Below are 16,482 nucleotides of genomic sequence, written 5' to 3'. Positions count from 1 at the left end.
TCACTTTCTTTCCACATGCTTTCAGAACTTTGAATTTGCCTGCAGCAGCGCGACCACGGCATAGAGCGGCGCTGTAGCAGCGGATTGTGTCTTTTACAACGAGTGTCTTTTCTTGGACAGAAAGCGTGAGCTTCCTTGACTTATCGGTGGTATCCCATGGCAACTGGAGAGACAACAAAAACCGTTTTCACTAGTTACTACATCCACAAAGTCTATATCGTACAAATGAATGAAAACAAAAATGAGCTTTTTGGTCTTAATTTAAGGTTAGGGTTGGACTGGTAGCAGGTTGGTGAAAATTAGGGTTAGGTTTAAAATCAGATTTTAAGAAGAGAGATTGTAGAAATAGGCGGGGTTTATGACTTTGTGGCTGTGGTAACTAGTGACCCATAAAACGGACATAGAAGTCAGACGAGAAGAACAACAAAAACCGAGACGGACGATAAGATTAACGGAAAACTAGTTAGCTACAGTGATTAGGTAACCCAGCAATCAAGGGTCAGTTGAAGTTTAACTTTGTTGTTTCAAGTAACGTTACTGTTAAACAACGCCATATGCCAACTTTTAGCGTCACGGTTCGAAGTGCGAGAAAGTCGTGGTTGCTGAAGTCAGCAAGTTAAGACTTTTTCTGTAGACATGCCTTCATCAGGGAAAGGAAGTGAGGGTCTGTGTGAAACTCCATAGAGTTAAATAAAGTGACTCATTTTGTATATAATGTTACCAGCGTCCGGTTTGGTCATGGGAGAGGTGTGTGTGCGGGTTGCGGTTCGGGTCAGACCGCTGCTTCCCAAAGAAGTGCTACACAATCATCAGGTGTGTGTGCGCGTGGTGCCCGACAGCGCCCAGGTGATGCTGGGTAGCGACCGAACATTTTCTTTTGACCACGTCTTTGGACCGACCGCATCGCAGGATCAGTTTTACGAGTCATGTGTCAAATCTCTGGTGGCATCCCTCGTTGACGGCTACAATGCTACAGTGTTCGCCTACGGACAAACCGGGTCTGGGAAAACGTACACCCTTGGCGGGGGACATATTGGTAAGTTAACAGTATGAGCGCAACTGTACTCTTTGACATCATGCAGACACCAAGTACATTGAGGGACGATGATGTTCTGACATTAGTCCTTGAATAATCAACTACCACTACAATTCTAAACTGAGCTGTCACTGGCACAGGAGGAAAACCTTAGGCAAATGCAGAGAACTTTCTGATCATAGGCCACTTTATATTATCATCACAACTCTGCTTTTGTGTTTTTACCATGGAACTTGCTCTCCCTCTGTAATACTTGTACCCTTGTTAGCATCTCTGCCAGAGGAGGAAAGTGGGATCATTGGTCAGGTTGCAGCGGAACTGTTTGTGCTCCTGGGGGAGAGGAGGGCTGCTGATGTCAGGGCTGCAGCAGATGTGAGGGTGTCCTATGTGGAATTGTACCGGGAGGAGCTCAGGGACCTGCTAGAGCTCCACACCGCACACAGAGAGCTGCACATCAGAGAGGACGACAGGGGCAACATAGGTAACACCCCTCACTGACTGTGCTAGGGCATGTGTGTGTGTGTGGATCCAGTATGACCAAATTAAATGTGTTTTACAGTGTTGATAGAGGTTGTACTGAGGCTGGTGGTGTGTGAACATACATGCTGTATGGAATCTGACTGTAGTGAATGTGTGTTTCAGTTGTGGTGGGGGCCAGAGAGACTGTGATTACCTCAGCTGAGGAGTTGCAGAGCATCCTGGAGGCTGGCAATGCCCTGAGACACACTGGCCCCACTCAGATGAACGAGCGCTCCAGCCGCTCTCACGCCATCGTCACCGTGCAGCTGACGCAGCATAACCACGACGATGGCTCTGTCCGTTCCTCTAAACTCCACCTGGTGGATCTGGCTGGGTCGGAGAGGGCTGCACGCACTGGGAACACGGGCCTGCGCCTCAAAGAGTCTGTCCACATTAACACCGGCTTGCTAGCGCTGGGCAACGTCATCCGTGCACTCTCCGACCCCCATCGTCGTGGCAACCATGTGCCGTACCGTGACGCCAAGATCACACGCCTCCTCCGGGACTCACTGGGCGGCACCGCCCACACACTCATGGTGGCCTGCGTCAGCCCCTCCCACCACAGTGTCACGGAGACATTGAGCGTGCTGCAGTTTGCCTCACGGGCACGCCACGTGAAGAACCAGCCTGGGTTGTGTCCTGCCAGGGTGTGTCCGGGCTGGCAGCCTGGAGAGGCTCGTGTGGAGGAGCTGGAGCAAGAGGTCCAGACTCTGAAAGAGGCACTGAGAGAGAGGAATAAGACAGGGGGAGGGGTTACTATGACTGACAGCTCAAAACGGGCCCCTCAGGAAGAGCGTGATGACAAGGGTGCGGGCCTAGTGGAGGAGCCCCAGTACTGCTGCCTTGCACAGGACGCTACCTTCATATTGGAGGAGCTCCAGAGTTCCACCCTGAGTCCTGCTCTGCAGCAGCGCTTGCAGGAATGGCTGGAGAGACACGAGGAGCTTAGCCACTCCTGCCACACTGACCACCAACACCCTGTGGGGGACACAGGGGACGAACCTCACCACATCACCATCCTCCAGCTCAGACGAGAGCTCAGGAAGTGCCAGGTAGTGGGCTCTGTTTCTCAGCTTTGTTTCCTCAGTATTATCCATTTTCACACCGTATTCTAAATAGAGGTATGAATTGTAACTCTCTCTTTCTCTCTCCTCCCTATCTCTTTTTTACTCTCCCTCCCTCCATCAGGATACTCTGGCTATAGACGAGCAGGTGTTTGACCAGAGGGAGGCAGAGCTGCAGCAGGTGCAGAAACAGGTGCAGACACTGCTACAGGAGAAACAGAGACACCTCCAGTCCTTACAGGAGGAGAGGGAGCACAGACGCAAACAGGTAAGGAGAGAGAGAGAATGACAGAGACTCTGAGCTGAGCTGGAGGATGGCGAGAAATTAAGAAACGTGGAGGCAAAGATAGAATGGGGCATTTCTACATTGGTTGACAACTGACGGTTTCCGTTGTTTGAGTGTGCAGAGCGAGCAGCTGGTGGAGCAGCAGCTGTTAATCGATCGTCTTCACGGTGACCTCCTGACCTCCAGGATGGGATCCTCGGGAGCCTCGCTGGAAACCGGGGCCTCTGGGAAGTCGGCGAGGAGACCTCACAGTGTTCCCCAGATCAGCCAGGGCCAAGGCCATTGTGGTACGAGGAAGGTACGTGTCCAGAGCAACTGTGAGTGTGTGTGTGCGAGTGTGTGTGTGTGCGACAATGGCTAAGTTTGTCTTTGTGTGTCTCTTATGCAGATCCACACTAGTCCTCCGGCCTGTTCGTTGGAGAGGGTGATGGCTGCCTTTAAGACCCGCAGTCAGCTGCTGCTGGCTCAGATAGAGGAGAGAGACGAGGTCCTCTGCCCACAAAGAGCACAGGAGGAAAGGAGGGAAGAGGAGGAAGAGGAGGAGGAGCAGGGAGGGAGTAAGGGATTCAGGTGAGAAAGACTGATATAATAATGTAATGCTGCTTTTGGACTGTAACAGCTGTTCCACTAGTGTATACACACCCTGATGTTATACTAGGGACATTGTGTTTCCATAGCTAGAGCTGACAGTGAGGACTTTTGAAGAGCAGAATCAACAACCTCTGCCTAATCTAAACAGTTGCTTTGTGAGACGGTGTTAACCATTAAAGGCGTAAACCGATGTTCACAATTAGCCATTGTTTTTTAAATGCCGCCCTAAAAGCCCCAGTGGACATGCCCTTGCCCCAAGTTAGAGCAGGTCCACTGAGGCCATGGTCCAGTGAGTCCAAGGAGCCGGGCCGTGGAGGTGGAAACACAATTGGTACAACACCGGGGTAAATCCTCAGTGGAAATGCACCATGACCTCCTTCTTCTGAGTTATGTAATTGTTCTGCTTCCTCAGGACAGAATACTTACTTAATATTGAACTATATTGCAGGTGCTCTATGAACCGCACATGGACAAGCAGACAGAACCCAGCCTGTTTTAACCAGAACCAGACGCAAAATACTAGTTTGGACCAGATTCAGGACGTACTCCAGTTACCTCAACCGTCAAAACTCCCTACAGGTAAATACAGTGTTATATGACACTTTAAGAGTCTTATATTTCCTGTCATTTCTGTTTCATTGCTAAGCCCGGCCTGTGCCTTCCGTAGAGCGCGAGGAGCGCAGAGTGAGGCAGAGTCAGACGGTGAACCTGCAGCGCCTAATGCAGGCGGAGACACAGATCAGGGCTAGTCTGCAAACCAGTGGCTCCAGGGATCTACACAGGACCAAGGTCAGTGCTAACAATACAACATTAAGAGAATATTTATACAGCACTCATATAGATTATTCATAAAGCATTTATACAGCACTCATAGAGTATTCATAAAGCATTTATACAGTACTCATAGAATATTCATAAAGCATTAATACAGCACTCATAGAGTATTCATAAAGAATTTGTAGAGCACTCACAAATCAGTCTTAAAGCATTTTGGTCTATCTATAAACTAGGGTACCAGTGAGGATTTCCTACACTGGACAACTTGTTACAGCTGTTGATAAGTCGTTGATAATAATCAAATATATTTTTTCATGCCATTACATTAAGATATCTGGTGGGATCATAGATATATTCAATAAAATTCACGAGTTTATTTAAAACCTATGTTTACTCCTTTATCATGGTTGGTGTCTTGATGGATTTGTCCAAAATCGTGTGAGATAAAACTTTACTTTTCTGTCCTTGCATTTATGGCAGTGTAAATTGTTGATATCATATATTAAGCAAAAATCTGTTAAATTAGACATTGAACTTGAATCCTGGATCTAGCTGTAGGCCAGTTTTTTTTGTATAGAGATCTCAGAAATGCAGTGTAACAACATAACATTTAGTGTCTTCTTATGTTGCGGGGTGAAAACAGTTTTCATGGGCACACAAATCCTAAATAATAAATGCAATTGCAAAACCGAATGCTCCTGAGAGTCACTTTATCTTGATTCTTAAAACCTAAATCGATACTGTCATTAACGTGGTTCTTCAATAATTGAACAGCATGCTAAAGGGTTTGATGCTGCTGTGTTGCAGGACCTGGGGACAGACAAAATGGCTGTCTTTCAAAATGGGGCCTGTAAAGACTCTGAGGAAAAGGTAGAATGACTTTCCAGAATTATAAGTGAGCCCACATGACATCTGCAAATTATCACAGGTTTAGGGTCGGCTGCCCCTCCCTGCAGGATGTGTGTGTTATGGCAAAAAAGGCTATTTCAATGTTCACCATGCAGTCATGGTGATTCCTTAGACCACATTTGGATATTCAACATAGTTTAAAATAGTCAAATTGTGTTTGTGTGTTTTGAAATGTGGACATGTTCGTTTTGGCCGTGTACGATGCCCAGCTGTCTGAGAGACGTACGTGGCTGGAGCAAGAGGAGGAGGGTGCTCTGCAGAGGAGGAGGAGCCTGCAGGAGCTGGAGGAGGAGCTGAGGCACAGAGAAGAGGTGCTGCAGCACCGAGAGGCCTGTGTCCAGGAGAGGAAACAGCTGCAGATCAAGAGGCTCCGCTCCAGCCAGGTAATCACAGAGCAGGGCATAGAAATTGACATACAGTACCACACCTACTCATTCCAGGGTTTTTCTTTATTTCTACTATTTTCTACATTGTAGAATTATAGTGAAGACATCAAAACGATGAAATAACACATATGGAATCATGTAGTAACCAACAAAGTATTAAACAAATCAAAATATATTTTAGATGTTAGATTCTTCAAAGTAGCCACCCTTTGCCTTGATGACAGCTTTGCACACTCTTGGCATTCTCTCAACCAGCTTCATGAGGTAGTCACCTGAAATGCATTTCAATTAACAGGTGTGCCTTGTTAAAAGTTAATTTGTGGAATTTCTTTCATTCTTAATGCGTTTGAGCCAATCAGTTGTGTTGTGACAAGGTAGGGGGGTATACAGAAAATAGCCCTATTTGGTAAAAGACCAAGTCCATATTATGGCAAGAACAGCTCAAATAAGGAAAGAGAAACGACAGTCCATCATTACTTTAAGACATGAAGGTCAGTCAATCCAGAACATTTCAAGAACTTTGAAAGTTGCTTCAAGTGCAGTCGCAAAAACCATCATGCACTATGATGAAACTGGCTCTCATGAGGACTGCCACAGGAAAGGAAGACCCAGAGTTACCTCTGCTGCAGAGGATACGTTCATTAGAGTTAACTGGACCTCAGATTGCAGCCCAAATAAATGCTTCACAGAGTTCAAGTAAAAGACACATCTCAACATCAACTGTTCAGAGGAGACTCTGTGAATCAGGCCTTCATGGTCGAATTGCTGCAAAGAAACCACTATTAAAGGACACCAATAATAAGAAGAGACTTGCTTGGGCCAAGAAACACAAGCAATGGACATTAGACTGGTGGAAATCTGTCCTTTGCTCTGATGAGTCCAAATGTGAGATTTTTGGTTTTAACCGCCATGCCTTTGTGAGATGCGGAGTAGGTGAACGGATGATCTCCGCAAGTGTGGTTCCCACCGTGAAGCATGGAGGAGGAGGTGTGATGGTGTGGGGATGCTTTGCTGGTGACACTGTCTGTGATATATTTAGAATTCAAGGCACACTTAACCAGCATGGCTACCACAGCATTCTGCAGCGATACGCCATCCCATCTGGTTTGCGCTTAGTGGGACTATCATTTGTTTTTCAACAGTACAATGACCCAAAACACACCTCCAGGCTGTGTAAGGGCTATTTGACTAAGAAGGAGAGTGATTGAGTGCTGCATCGGATGACCTGGCCTCCACAATCACCCGACCTCAACCCAATTGAGATGGTTTGGGATGAGTTGGACCGCAGAGTGAAGGAAAAGCAGCCAACAAGTGCTCAGCATATGTGGGAACTCCTTCAAGACTGTTGGAAAAGCATTCCAGGTGAAGCTGGTTGAGAGAATGCCAAGAGTGTGCAAAGCTGTCATCAAGGCAAAGGGTGGCTACTTTGAAGAATCTAAAATCTAAAATATATTTTGATTTGTTTAACACTTTTTTTGGTTACTACATGATTCCATATGTGTTATTTCATAGTTTTGACATCTTCACTATTATTCTACAATGTAGAAAATAGTAAAAAGAAAAACCCTTGAATGAGTAGGTGTGTCCAAACCTTTGACTGGTACGTACATACCCCAACCAGAAGCCATGGATTACAGGAAACATCCGAACTGAGCTAAAGGGTAGAGCTGCCGCTTTCAAGGAGCGGGAATCTAACCCGGACGCTTATAAGAAATCCCGCTATGCCCTCCGACGAACCATCAAATAGGCAAAGAGTCAATACAGGACTAAGATTGAATCGTACGACACCGGCTCTGACGCTCGTCGGATGTGGCAGGGCTTGAAAACTATTACAGACTACAAAGGGAAGCACAGCCGCGAGCTGCCCAGTGACACAAGACTTCCAGACGAGCTAAACCACTTCTATGCTCGCTTCGAGGCAAGCAACACTGAAGCATGCATGAGAGCACCAGCTGTTCCGGATGACCATGTGATCACGCTCTCCGTAGCCGATGTGAGTAAGACTTTTAAGTAGGTCAACATTCACAAGGCCGCAGGGCCAGACGGATTACCAGGACGTGTACTCCGAGCATGTGCTGACCAACTGGCAAGTGTCTTCACTGACATTTTCAACATGTCCCTGACTGAGTCTGTAATACCAACATGTTTCAAGCAGACCACCATAGTCCCCGTGCCCAAGGACTCTAAGATAACCTGCCTAAATGACTACCGACCCGTAGCACTGACGTCTGTAGCCATTAAGTGTTTTGAAAGGCTGGTCATGGCTCACATCAACACCATTATCCCAGAAACCCTAGACCCACTCCAATTTGCATACCGCCCAAACAGATCCACAGATTATGCAATCTCTATTGCGCTCCACACTGCCCTTTCCCACCTGGACAAGAGGAACACCTACGTGAGAATACTATTCATTGACTACAGCTCAGCATTCAACACCATAGTGCCCTCAAAGCTCATCACTAAGCTAAGGATCCTGGGACTAAACACCTCCCTCTGCAACTGGATCCTGGACTTCCTGACGGGCCGCCCCCAGGTGGTAAGGGTAGGTAACAACACATCTGCCACACTGATCCTCAACACGGGGGCCCCTCAGGGGTGCGTGCTCATTCCCCTCCTGTACTCCCTGTTCACCCATGACTGCATGGCCAGGCACGACTCCAACACCATCATTAAGTTTGCCGACGACACAACAGTGGTAGGCCTGATAACCGACAACGATGAGACAGCCTATAGGGAGGAGGTCAGAGACCTGGCCGTGTGGTGCCAGGATAACAACCTCTCCCTCAACGTGACCAAGACAAAGGAGATGATTGTGGACTACAGGAAAAAAAAAGAGGACTGAGCACACCCCCATTCTCATCGACGGGGCTGTAGTGGAACAGGTTGAGAGCTTCAAGTTCCTTGGTGTCCACATCACCAACAAACTATCATGGTCCAAACACACCAAGACAGTCGTGAAGAGGGCACGACAAAGCCTATTCCCCCTCAGGAGACTGAAAAGATTTGGCATGGGTCCTCAGATCCTCAAAAAATTCTACAGCTGCACCATTGAGAGGATCCTGACTGGTTGCATCACCGCCTGGTATGGCAACTACTTGGCCTCCGACCGCAAGGCACTACAGAGGGTAGTGCGTACGGCCCAGTACATCACTGGGGCCAAGCTGCCTGCCATCCAGTACCTCTATACCAGGCGGTGTCAGAGGAAGGCCCTCAAAATTGTCAAAGACTCCAGCCACCCTAGTCATAGACTGTTCTCTCTGCTACCGCACGGCAAGCGGTACCGGAGTGCCAAGTCTAGGTCCAAAAGACTTCTCAACAGCTTCTACCCCCAAGCCATAAGACTCCTGAACAGCTAATCATGGCTACCCAGACTATTTGCACTGCCCCCCCCCCACCCCATCTTTTTACGCTGCTGCTACTCTGTTAATTATTTATGCATAGTCACTTTAACTCTACCCACATGTACATATTACTTCAACTACCTCAACTAGCCGGTGCCCCCGCACCTTGACTCTGCACCGGTACCCCCCTCTATATATAGCCTACCTACTGTTATTCTATTTTACTTCTGCTCTTTTTTTCTCAACACTTTTTTGTTTTATTCAAATTTTTTATTAAAAATAAATGCACTGTTGGTTAAGGGCTGTAAGTAAGCATTTCACTGTAATGTCTGCACCTGTTGTATTCGGCGCATGTGGCCAATAAAATTTGATTTGATTTACTGTATATTTATATATTTAAAAAAAAACGTATATCATATTTTTGTTTGTGTAAGTTACCGCATTCAAGTGTTGTTATCTGCAATTGAAAGTGTGTGTGCGTACGTTCATGTGTATTCCTCAGGCTCTGAGTCAGGACTTGCTGCGAGTGTCGGCTCGTCTGGGAGCTTTGGATCAGGAGCTGGAGGAGAGAGGAGGGGTAAGGAGGAGACAGTCCTCCCCGACAGAGGGGCTGTGTGGTGTGTCTATGGAGGAGCTGCTGAAGGAGAGGGAGAGCCTGCGCCAGAGGAGGGACACCTTGGACACGCAGCTGAGAGACGGCAGTGTGCTCACGCCAGAGGTGAGCTCCTCAACGTTCAACACCTTCCTTCCGGCTGGGTGTCACTCTGACTGCAGAGGGCTGATAAATGGTGTGTGTGTGTAGGAGGAGCATGCTCTGCTGCAGTTGGAGGAGGCCCTGGAGGCACTGGATGCTGCAGTAGAGTTTAAGAACCGTTCCATCCAGGAGAGACAGAGAGAGCTCGGGGACACGTCTAATCCCGCCCACGGAGACAATGACGTCATGAGGGCGCTGAGGGAGCTGCCACTTCCAGAGGCCTCTGCACTGTTGGTCAAATACTTCAACAAGGTCAGAGTCCCAACACACACACAAACACACTCACCACAAACTACTTTGAGCGAACAGCTACACCAAACTACCGTAATTCAGTCATTTTAGAAGGAGGGAGGCCACATGAGGATACTTTTGACCATTGGCAAGCGATACGACCAGAGTTGTGCAAAGTTCAAATCAGATGCAAATCATCGTCAGAAACTTTGCTGTGTGATAACCAATCGGGAGAGGGAGGGTCTAGCTAGCCTAGTCAGCTTTGAGACTGTACTGGATAGTGGAACATGCTATTTTGCATGCTGTTTTGAATAAACACCCACAAAGGGAGAACTAGGTGATGCCTACTACAAAGTAGTATCTGGTCGACAGTACACTCTGCATTAGAACCCTCATTTGAGGAAAGGCTGGGGGGCTGGGATTGAGATTTGAGAGGTTGAAAAAGGTTTGGTGCAGAAGTGGGACTGGTTCAAGAGATGATGATAATAATAATACATTTCATTTGTATAGTGCTTTTCATTGCAGTGTAATCTCAAAGCTTTACATGGGCAAAAATAAGACATCCACTACACTTCTAACCTTCCATCAGCCTCCTACTAAGCTGGCAAAAGTTGAAAGCGTTCCCTTGGCCCCTCCAGGTGCTGTGTCTGCGGGAGTCGGAGCGGCAACTGCAGCTGCGCTGTGAGGAGCTGCAGCTGCAGAGTGGAGAGCAGGAGGCGGCGACCAGGGAAATGGAGGCAGCTCTACAGCGCCTCACTCTGGACACAGACCGCCGGCTCACTGAGCAGAATCGAGAGCACCAACACAGCATACAGTTACTACTGCAGCAACGACGAGGTCTGTGTGTGCGTGTGTGTGTGCATCAATGTGGTAAATGTTTGAGAGTGTGGTATTCCTGACCTTTCATTGTGTTCCTGTGTGTTTTACAGTATTCTTACTGCTAATTTTGTGTTTGTGTGTAGAGGGTGGCTCAGGGGACAGTGATCAGGCGGTCCAGGCTAGGCTGCAGCAGCTGGAGAGAGACCTGTTCTTCTATAAGAGCTCCAGTCGTGAGCTGAAGAGGAAGCTCCGAGAGCTGGTCACAGACTCCCTCCCCCCCCAGGCTCCAGACCTGCAGACACAGGGCAGGAAGGAGGCCAGTGACGGAGCAGGGGACAGCCTCAGCCTGCAGACTCCTAGAGTGGAGCTGGCCCCTGTCCGTCTGTCCCGTAGGGAGCTGAGGCAGCTCTTACCCTCTGACCTCTGCAGCACTAGGGTGCGCTCTGCCCTGAGGGCCAGCAGAGGCTCATTCCAGGAGGACTCCATTGAAGTGTCCAGAAACACTTACTGACCAGGAGGCTCAAGCACATATCGACCACTTATTTCATTCGTCCACACTGATCTAGAAGAAGAGGTCAGGTGAATCTAAGTCGATAGGATCAATGTGGATGAAGGAGAGGAGGCAAGGAACGGAAGCCACTAACTGTGAAACTGTTGAGACACGTCGAGTGATTCCAAGCACGGAGTGAAAGCCCTCTCTGCCCTTTACAGCACTAAAATCTGACTGAATTGCACTTCAAACTGCAGAGACTCATCAGTTAGTCAGAGATCAGATGAGCCCATATAGCTAAATGGATATCAAAATAATGTCTATTAGAAAATAGTTTATATTTAAAAAAAAAAATATATATATTATTTTTTAACGTTTTAAGATGTCTTTGTTTATAAGAGTGTGTGTTTTATACAGTAGTGTGTTTGCAGTGTTCTAGACCCTCGGGCCACTCCAAACTAAAGCAAGCCACTGGTCATTCATGCAATATAGTTTACCTGTGATTTACTCTGTTTCCTTGGGTGTGGTTTTGGTTATTTTAGTGTTGAACAACTGTTGAAATCAAATTGATTGAATCAAACCTGTTCATTTGCATGGTTTACCAATTGGATGTACATTTATCTTTGCAGACTGCTGTTTAATGTTAAAGGTGCAATCTGCAATAGTTATTGCTATTCAATGGTAAATGTTATTACTGGTACCCATTGATTCTTGAAAAATATAACTTATACATGTATATAACTAATACATGGCTCTAATATCATATTCCCAAAAATGTTAGTCTGATCCCAAGTAGCCTGGCTGATAAACAAGGTTAGTGATCCACCACCACCCTTCTAAAACAGTTCTGTTGCAAAACAAAAAGCTTAAAGATCCAGTGGGCCTCAAAATAAAAACATTATATTCAAAAGGTCATTCTTGTTGGAGCCGTAATTCATACCTGTGTGTTCATACCTGTGTGATGTAGTTCTCAAGATGTAGTTCTCAAGATCAGAAATAAAGCTACATTAGAAAGGCAATTGGAAAAATAAGAATCATTCCTTTTTTTTTTTAACAAATACATATACAATTTAATTTATATTTAGAATTTGATTGTTTTCAATATTTTGTTTATTACCGACCACAAAATATGAAGTATATTAGCTTTACATACAAAAGCAGAAACGTAATGAATAAATATGTTTGCAAATAAATACGTTACAAGATAATACAATTCTTGTTACACCAGAATAAGAATTATTCTGGTGTAACATACAGCAGTTTGCATTCACAGAGAACCACCAACACTCAAGGCAATAGATGTCAACACATTCATGAAACAACACTGGTAAAACTGAAGTGATGTCCTACCTAGGCAGGCAACGGGGATTAAAGAGATATCTTCATTTACGATTAGCATTCATGTAAGGGAATGGACACACACATATAATCCCCTACATAAATCTCAACAGCGAGGCTACATCAAGATAAAGTAATACACCCCTAATACTTCATCTGTTTCCTAGATTCACCTGTTTTAGATGGATTCCCATGGCCAAATTCATAACGATATCCATCTTACTCCTACCTGCCAGAGATCTAAGCATCCACCCAACCCTTGAATTGGCAACCATGAGTGGCAATTGTTACGGAGCACAATAGCTGAGCTATGTTATATGATATTCACCGTCATCTTCCAACTTTTAAAGCAAGAGTGAATACGTCATTCTTTGGACTCTATTCTTAGTTCTCCTCATCTCTGCAAATACACATTTATTTCAGTGGCCAGGCCAAGCATTTATCCAAAACAACAACAAAAAACATTAATTTGATTAAAAGAACAGAAGAACATAATACACAGTGGTTGACTGGAATATACAGTGGGGAAAAAAAGTATTTAGTCAGCCACCAATTGTGCAAGTTCTCCCACTTAAAAAGATGAGAGAGGCCTGTAATTTTCATCATAGGTACACGTCAACTATGACAGACAAATTGAGATAAAAATATCCAGAAAATCACATTGTAGGATTTTTAATGAATTTATTTGCAAATTATGGTGGAAAATAAGTATTTGGTCACCTACAAACAAGCAAGATTTCTGGCTCTCACAGACCTGTAACTTCTTCTTTAAGAGGCTCCTCTGCCCTCCACTCGTTACCTGTATTAATGGCACCTGTTTGAACTTGTTATCAGTATAAAAGACACCTGTCCACAACCTCAAACAGTCACACTCCAAACTCCACTATGGCCAAGACCAAAGAGCTGTCAATGGACACCAGAAACACAATTGTAGACCTGCACCAGGCTGGGAAGACTGAATCTGCAATAGGTAAGCAGCTTGGTTTGAAGAAATCAACTGTGGGAGCAATTATTAGGAAATGGATAATCTCCCTCGATCTGGGGCTCCACGCAAGATCTCACCCCGTGGGGTCAAAATGATCACAAGAACGGTGAGCAAAAATCCCAGAACCACACGGGGGGACCTAGTGAATGACCTGCAGAGAGCTGGGACCAAAGTAACAAAGCCTACCATCAGTAACACACTACGCCGCCAGGGACTCAAATCCTGCAGTGCCAGACGTGTCCCCCTGCTTAAGCCAGTACATGTCCAGGCTCGTCTGAAGTTTGATAGAGTGCATTTGGATGATCCAGAAGAGGATTGGGAGAATGTCATATGGTCAGATGAAACCAAAATAGAACTTTTTGGTAAAAACTCAACTCGTCGTGTTTGGAGGACAAAGAATGCTGAGTTGCATCCAAAGAACACCATACCTACTGTGAAGCATGGGGGTGGAAACATCATGCTTTGGGGCTGTTTTTCTGCAAAGGGACCAGGACGACTGATCTGTGTAAAGGAAAGAATGAATGGGGCCATGTATCGTGAGATTTTGAGTGAAAACCTCCTTCCATCAGCAAGGGCATTGAAGATGAAACGTGGCTGGGTCTTTCAGCATGACAATGATCCCAAACACACCGCCCGGGCAACGAAGGAGTGGCTTCGGAAGAAGCATTTCAAGGTCCTGGAGTGGCCTAGCCAGTCTCCAGATCTCAACCCCATAGAAAATATTTGGAGGGAGTTGAAAGTCCGTGTTGCCCAGCGACAGCCCCAAAACATCACTGCTCTAGAGGAGATCTGCATGGAGGAATGGGCCAAAATACCAGCAACAGTGTGTGAAAACCTTGTGAAGACTTACAGAAAACGTTTGACCTGTGTCATTGCCAACAAAGGGTATATAACAAAGTATTGAGAAACTTTTGTTATTGACCAAATACTTATTTTCCACCATAATTTGCAAATAAATTCATAAAAAATCCTACAATGTGATTTTCTTGAGAAAGAAATTCTCATTTTGTCTGTCATAGTTGACGTGTACCTATGATGAAAATTACAGGCCTCTCTCATCTTTTTAAGTGGGAGAACTTGCACAATTGGTGGCTGACTAAATACTTTTTTCCCCCACTGTATAAATAATGGGATAAGAAATAAGAGGACCGTTAAATTGCTTTTTGTATCCATTTCTGCCCAGACAACAATAAGTCACTAAGTCACGTGTACAATCACATACGTTTTTCTCTATGTATCATAAATATACGTTTTGACTAGGATTAGATTTGCCTCTTTTGTTTAGTTTTCCTTACAGTACAATTCACACACAACAGTATACAGACATAATACAGAATAGACAAACAAGGCAGAATATGGGAAATGATCAAAACATTGCCCATTACTAAATTGCCGACATGGTTTCAACAGATTCATGCCTCCTACCAGTGTGCAGTGCCACATGTCATGCCCATACACACAGGTTTACAGGGTATACAGACCAGTGGCACGTCTCTGTTAGGACCTGACTACAATGGGAGTAATTCTTTCCTATTTCACACCTAATCAAACCAAAGAGCAAAGAAAACCTCTGTCTTGGCTTTTCGTGTCTTTGTGTAAAAATGAACCATTCCACCCTTTATAGGGGCAATCTGAGGTTGCTACATCCATTTAAACTTATACATTAATGATATGCACCCATTGATTCTTGAAGAATATAACTTATAAATGCTTAGTTCAACTATCGTAGCCCATCAGAACCCAAAATATAAGTTTGTTTTACTCCAATGTTTGTGAACAAAGTAAATGTAAACAAACACTATATAGCCTCAAAACATGGTTAAAACTATAATGTTGATTTCATGGATGATCAGTACTTCCATCCATAGCTCTGTCTATGAATTTGAGAGTGATTACATTTCTCCAGCCCATCCCTCAGCTTTTTACCGAAACGGGTGTATTATTGTTTCAACTGCTGATTGCCGCTTTAAGCAAACCAATGAATTGTTTTACTTAATTTCAATTTAAAGGAATTCAAAAATAGATTGTGAGGTAACACCTACAGTACCTACCAAACTACATGCAGTAACAACTTACTTGGGACAGGGTCACTTGTGAGGTAGTCTACTTATTCAACACAGTATAGCATTTAAGCTGATTTAATTTGCTTCCTGCATTGGCCTTTGGCACATCAGGTTGGTAGGTACCCTACATGTCACCTAATTTACTCAGGTAAACTACTGCTCCAGATGGAGTCTGTTAATGAGTTTAAACTCCAACATTATGGACATTTCACTGGACCAGGTTAAGCCTACTCCTGTACTGAATTGCACTTGGTAACTTTCACATCTTAAAATAGTCCAGGACTATCTATAGTCCATATTCATGTTTAACTGATATTCAGTTCTCTAGTAAAATAATTTTATCTAGGTCTGTAAAACCAGCCCTGCGTACGAATATTCTAACCCCACTTCAATCAACAGTATGTCTACAAGGCATAACACATACAAATCCTATGACTAAATATTTGTCACAGTTTAATACAAAATAAACCAAACCATTTCACTGACAGAACAACTGGAGGTAAAAGTAATCATTCACTTGGTGTTCCATGACAAAACCTGAAATGACAAAGTACTGGTATAGCATTACATGGTATACCCTGGCTGGTATCACATACATTTGATATTTTAGTCATTCAGCAGACGCTCTTATCCAGAGTTACCTAGAGGAGCAATTAGGGTTAAGGGCCTTGTTCAAGGGCACATCGACAGATTTTTCACCTAGTCAGCTCTTAACCACTAGGTCACCTGCCACCATAGATAAGGAGAAGGTAGTGAACAGTGGTGGTGACCCTGTGAAGAAGGCTGTGGTGTAGAATAGGGTGTGAGGTGACCCCTAATCTGAGTGCATTTGTGTCATGTTCATCAGGGCACGCAACGGAAAACATTAAAAAACATTTGGCGACGGAAAA

The 16,482-nt window shown here is 45.0% G+C and overlaps 1 protein-coding gene across 1 annotated transcript; it reads left to right on the top strand.

The window, feature by feature from the left end:
- Positions 1-714: 714 nt before the first annotated feature.
- On the top strand, positions 715-11,492 carry LOC311141485 (kinesin-like protein KIF27; the record flags this gene model as incomplete). Its single annotated transcript, XM_084176828.1, has 14 exons — positions 715-1,036; positions 1,305-1,517; positions 1,679-2,607; positions 2,744-2,887; positions 3,027-3,203; positions 3,294-3,475; positions 3,945-4,075; positions 4,164-4,285; positions 5,081-5,143; positions 5,392-5,565; positions 9,415-9,630; positions 9,715-9,918; positions 10,536-10,734; positions 10,860-11,492. 14 exons carry the CDS (start codon positions 715-717, stop codon positions 11,225-11,227), a joined length of 3,444 nt encoding a protein of 1,147 aa, XP_084032954.1. The 3' UTR covers positions 11,228-11,492.
- Positions 11,493-16,482: the final 4,990 nt, after the last annotated feature.

This window comes from Coregonus lavaretus (genome assembly GCF_964263955.1).
Source record: "Coregonus lavaretus genome assembly, chromosome: 14".
Taxonomy (NCBI): domain Eukaryota; kingdom Metazoa; phylum Chordata; class Actinopteri; order Salmoniformes; family Salmonidae; genus Coregonus; species Coregonus lavaretus.
The sequence above is the reverse complement of the archived record's forward strand: the minus strand, read 5'-3'. Positions and strand labels throughout refer to the sequence as shown.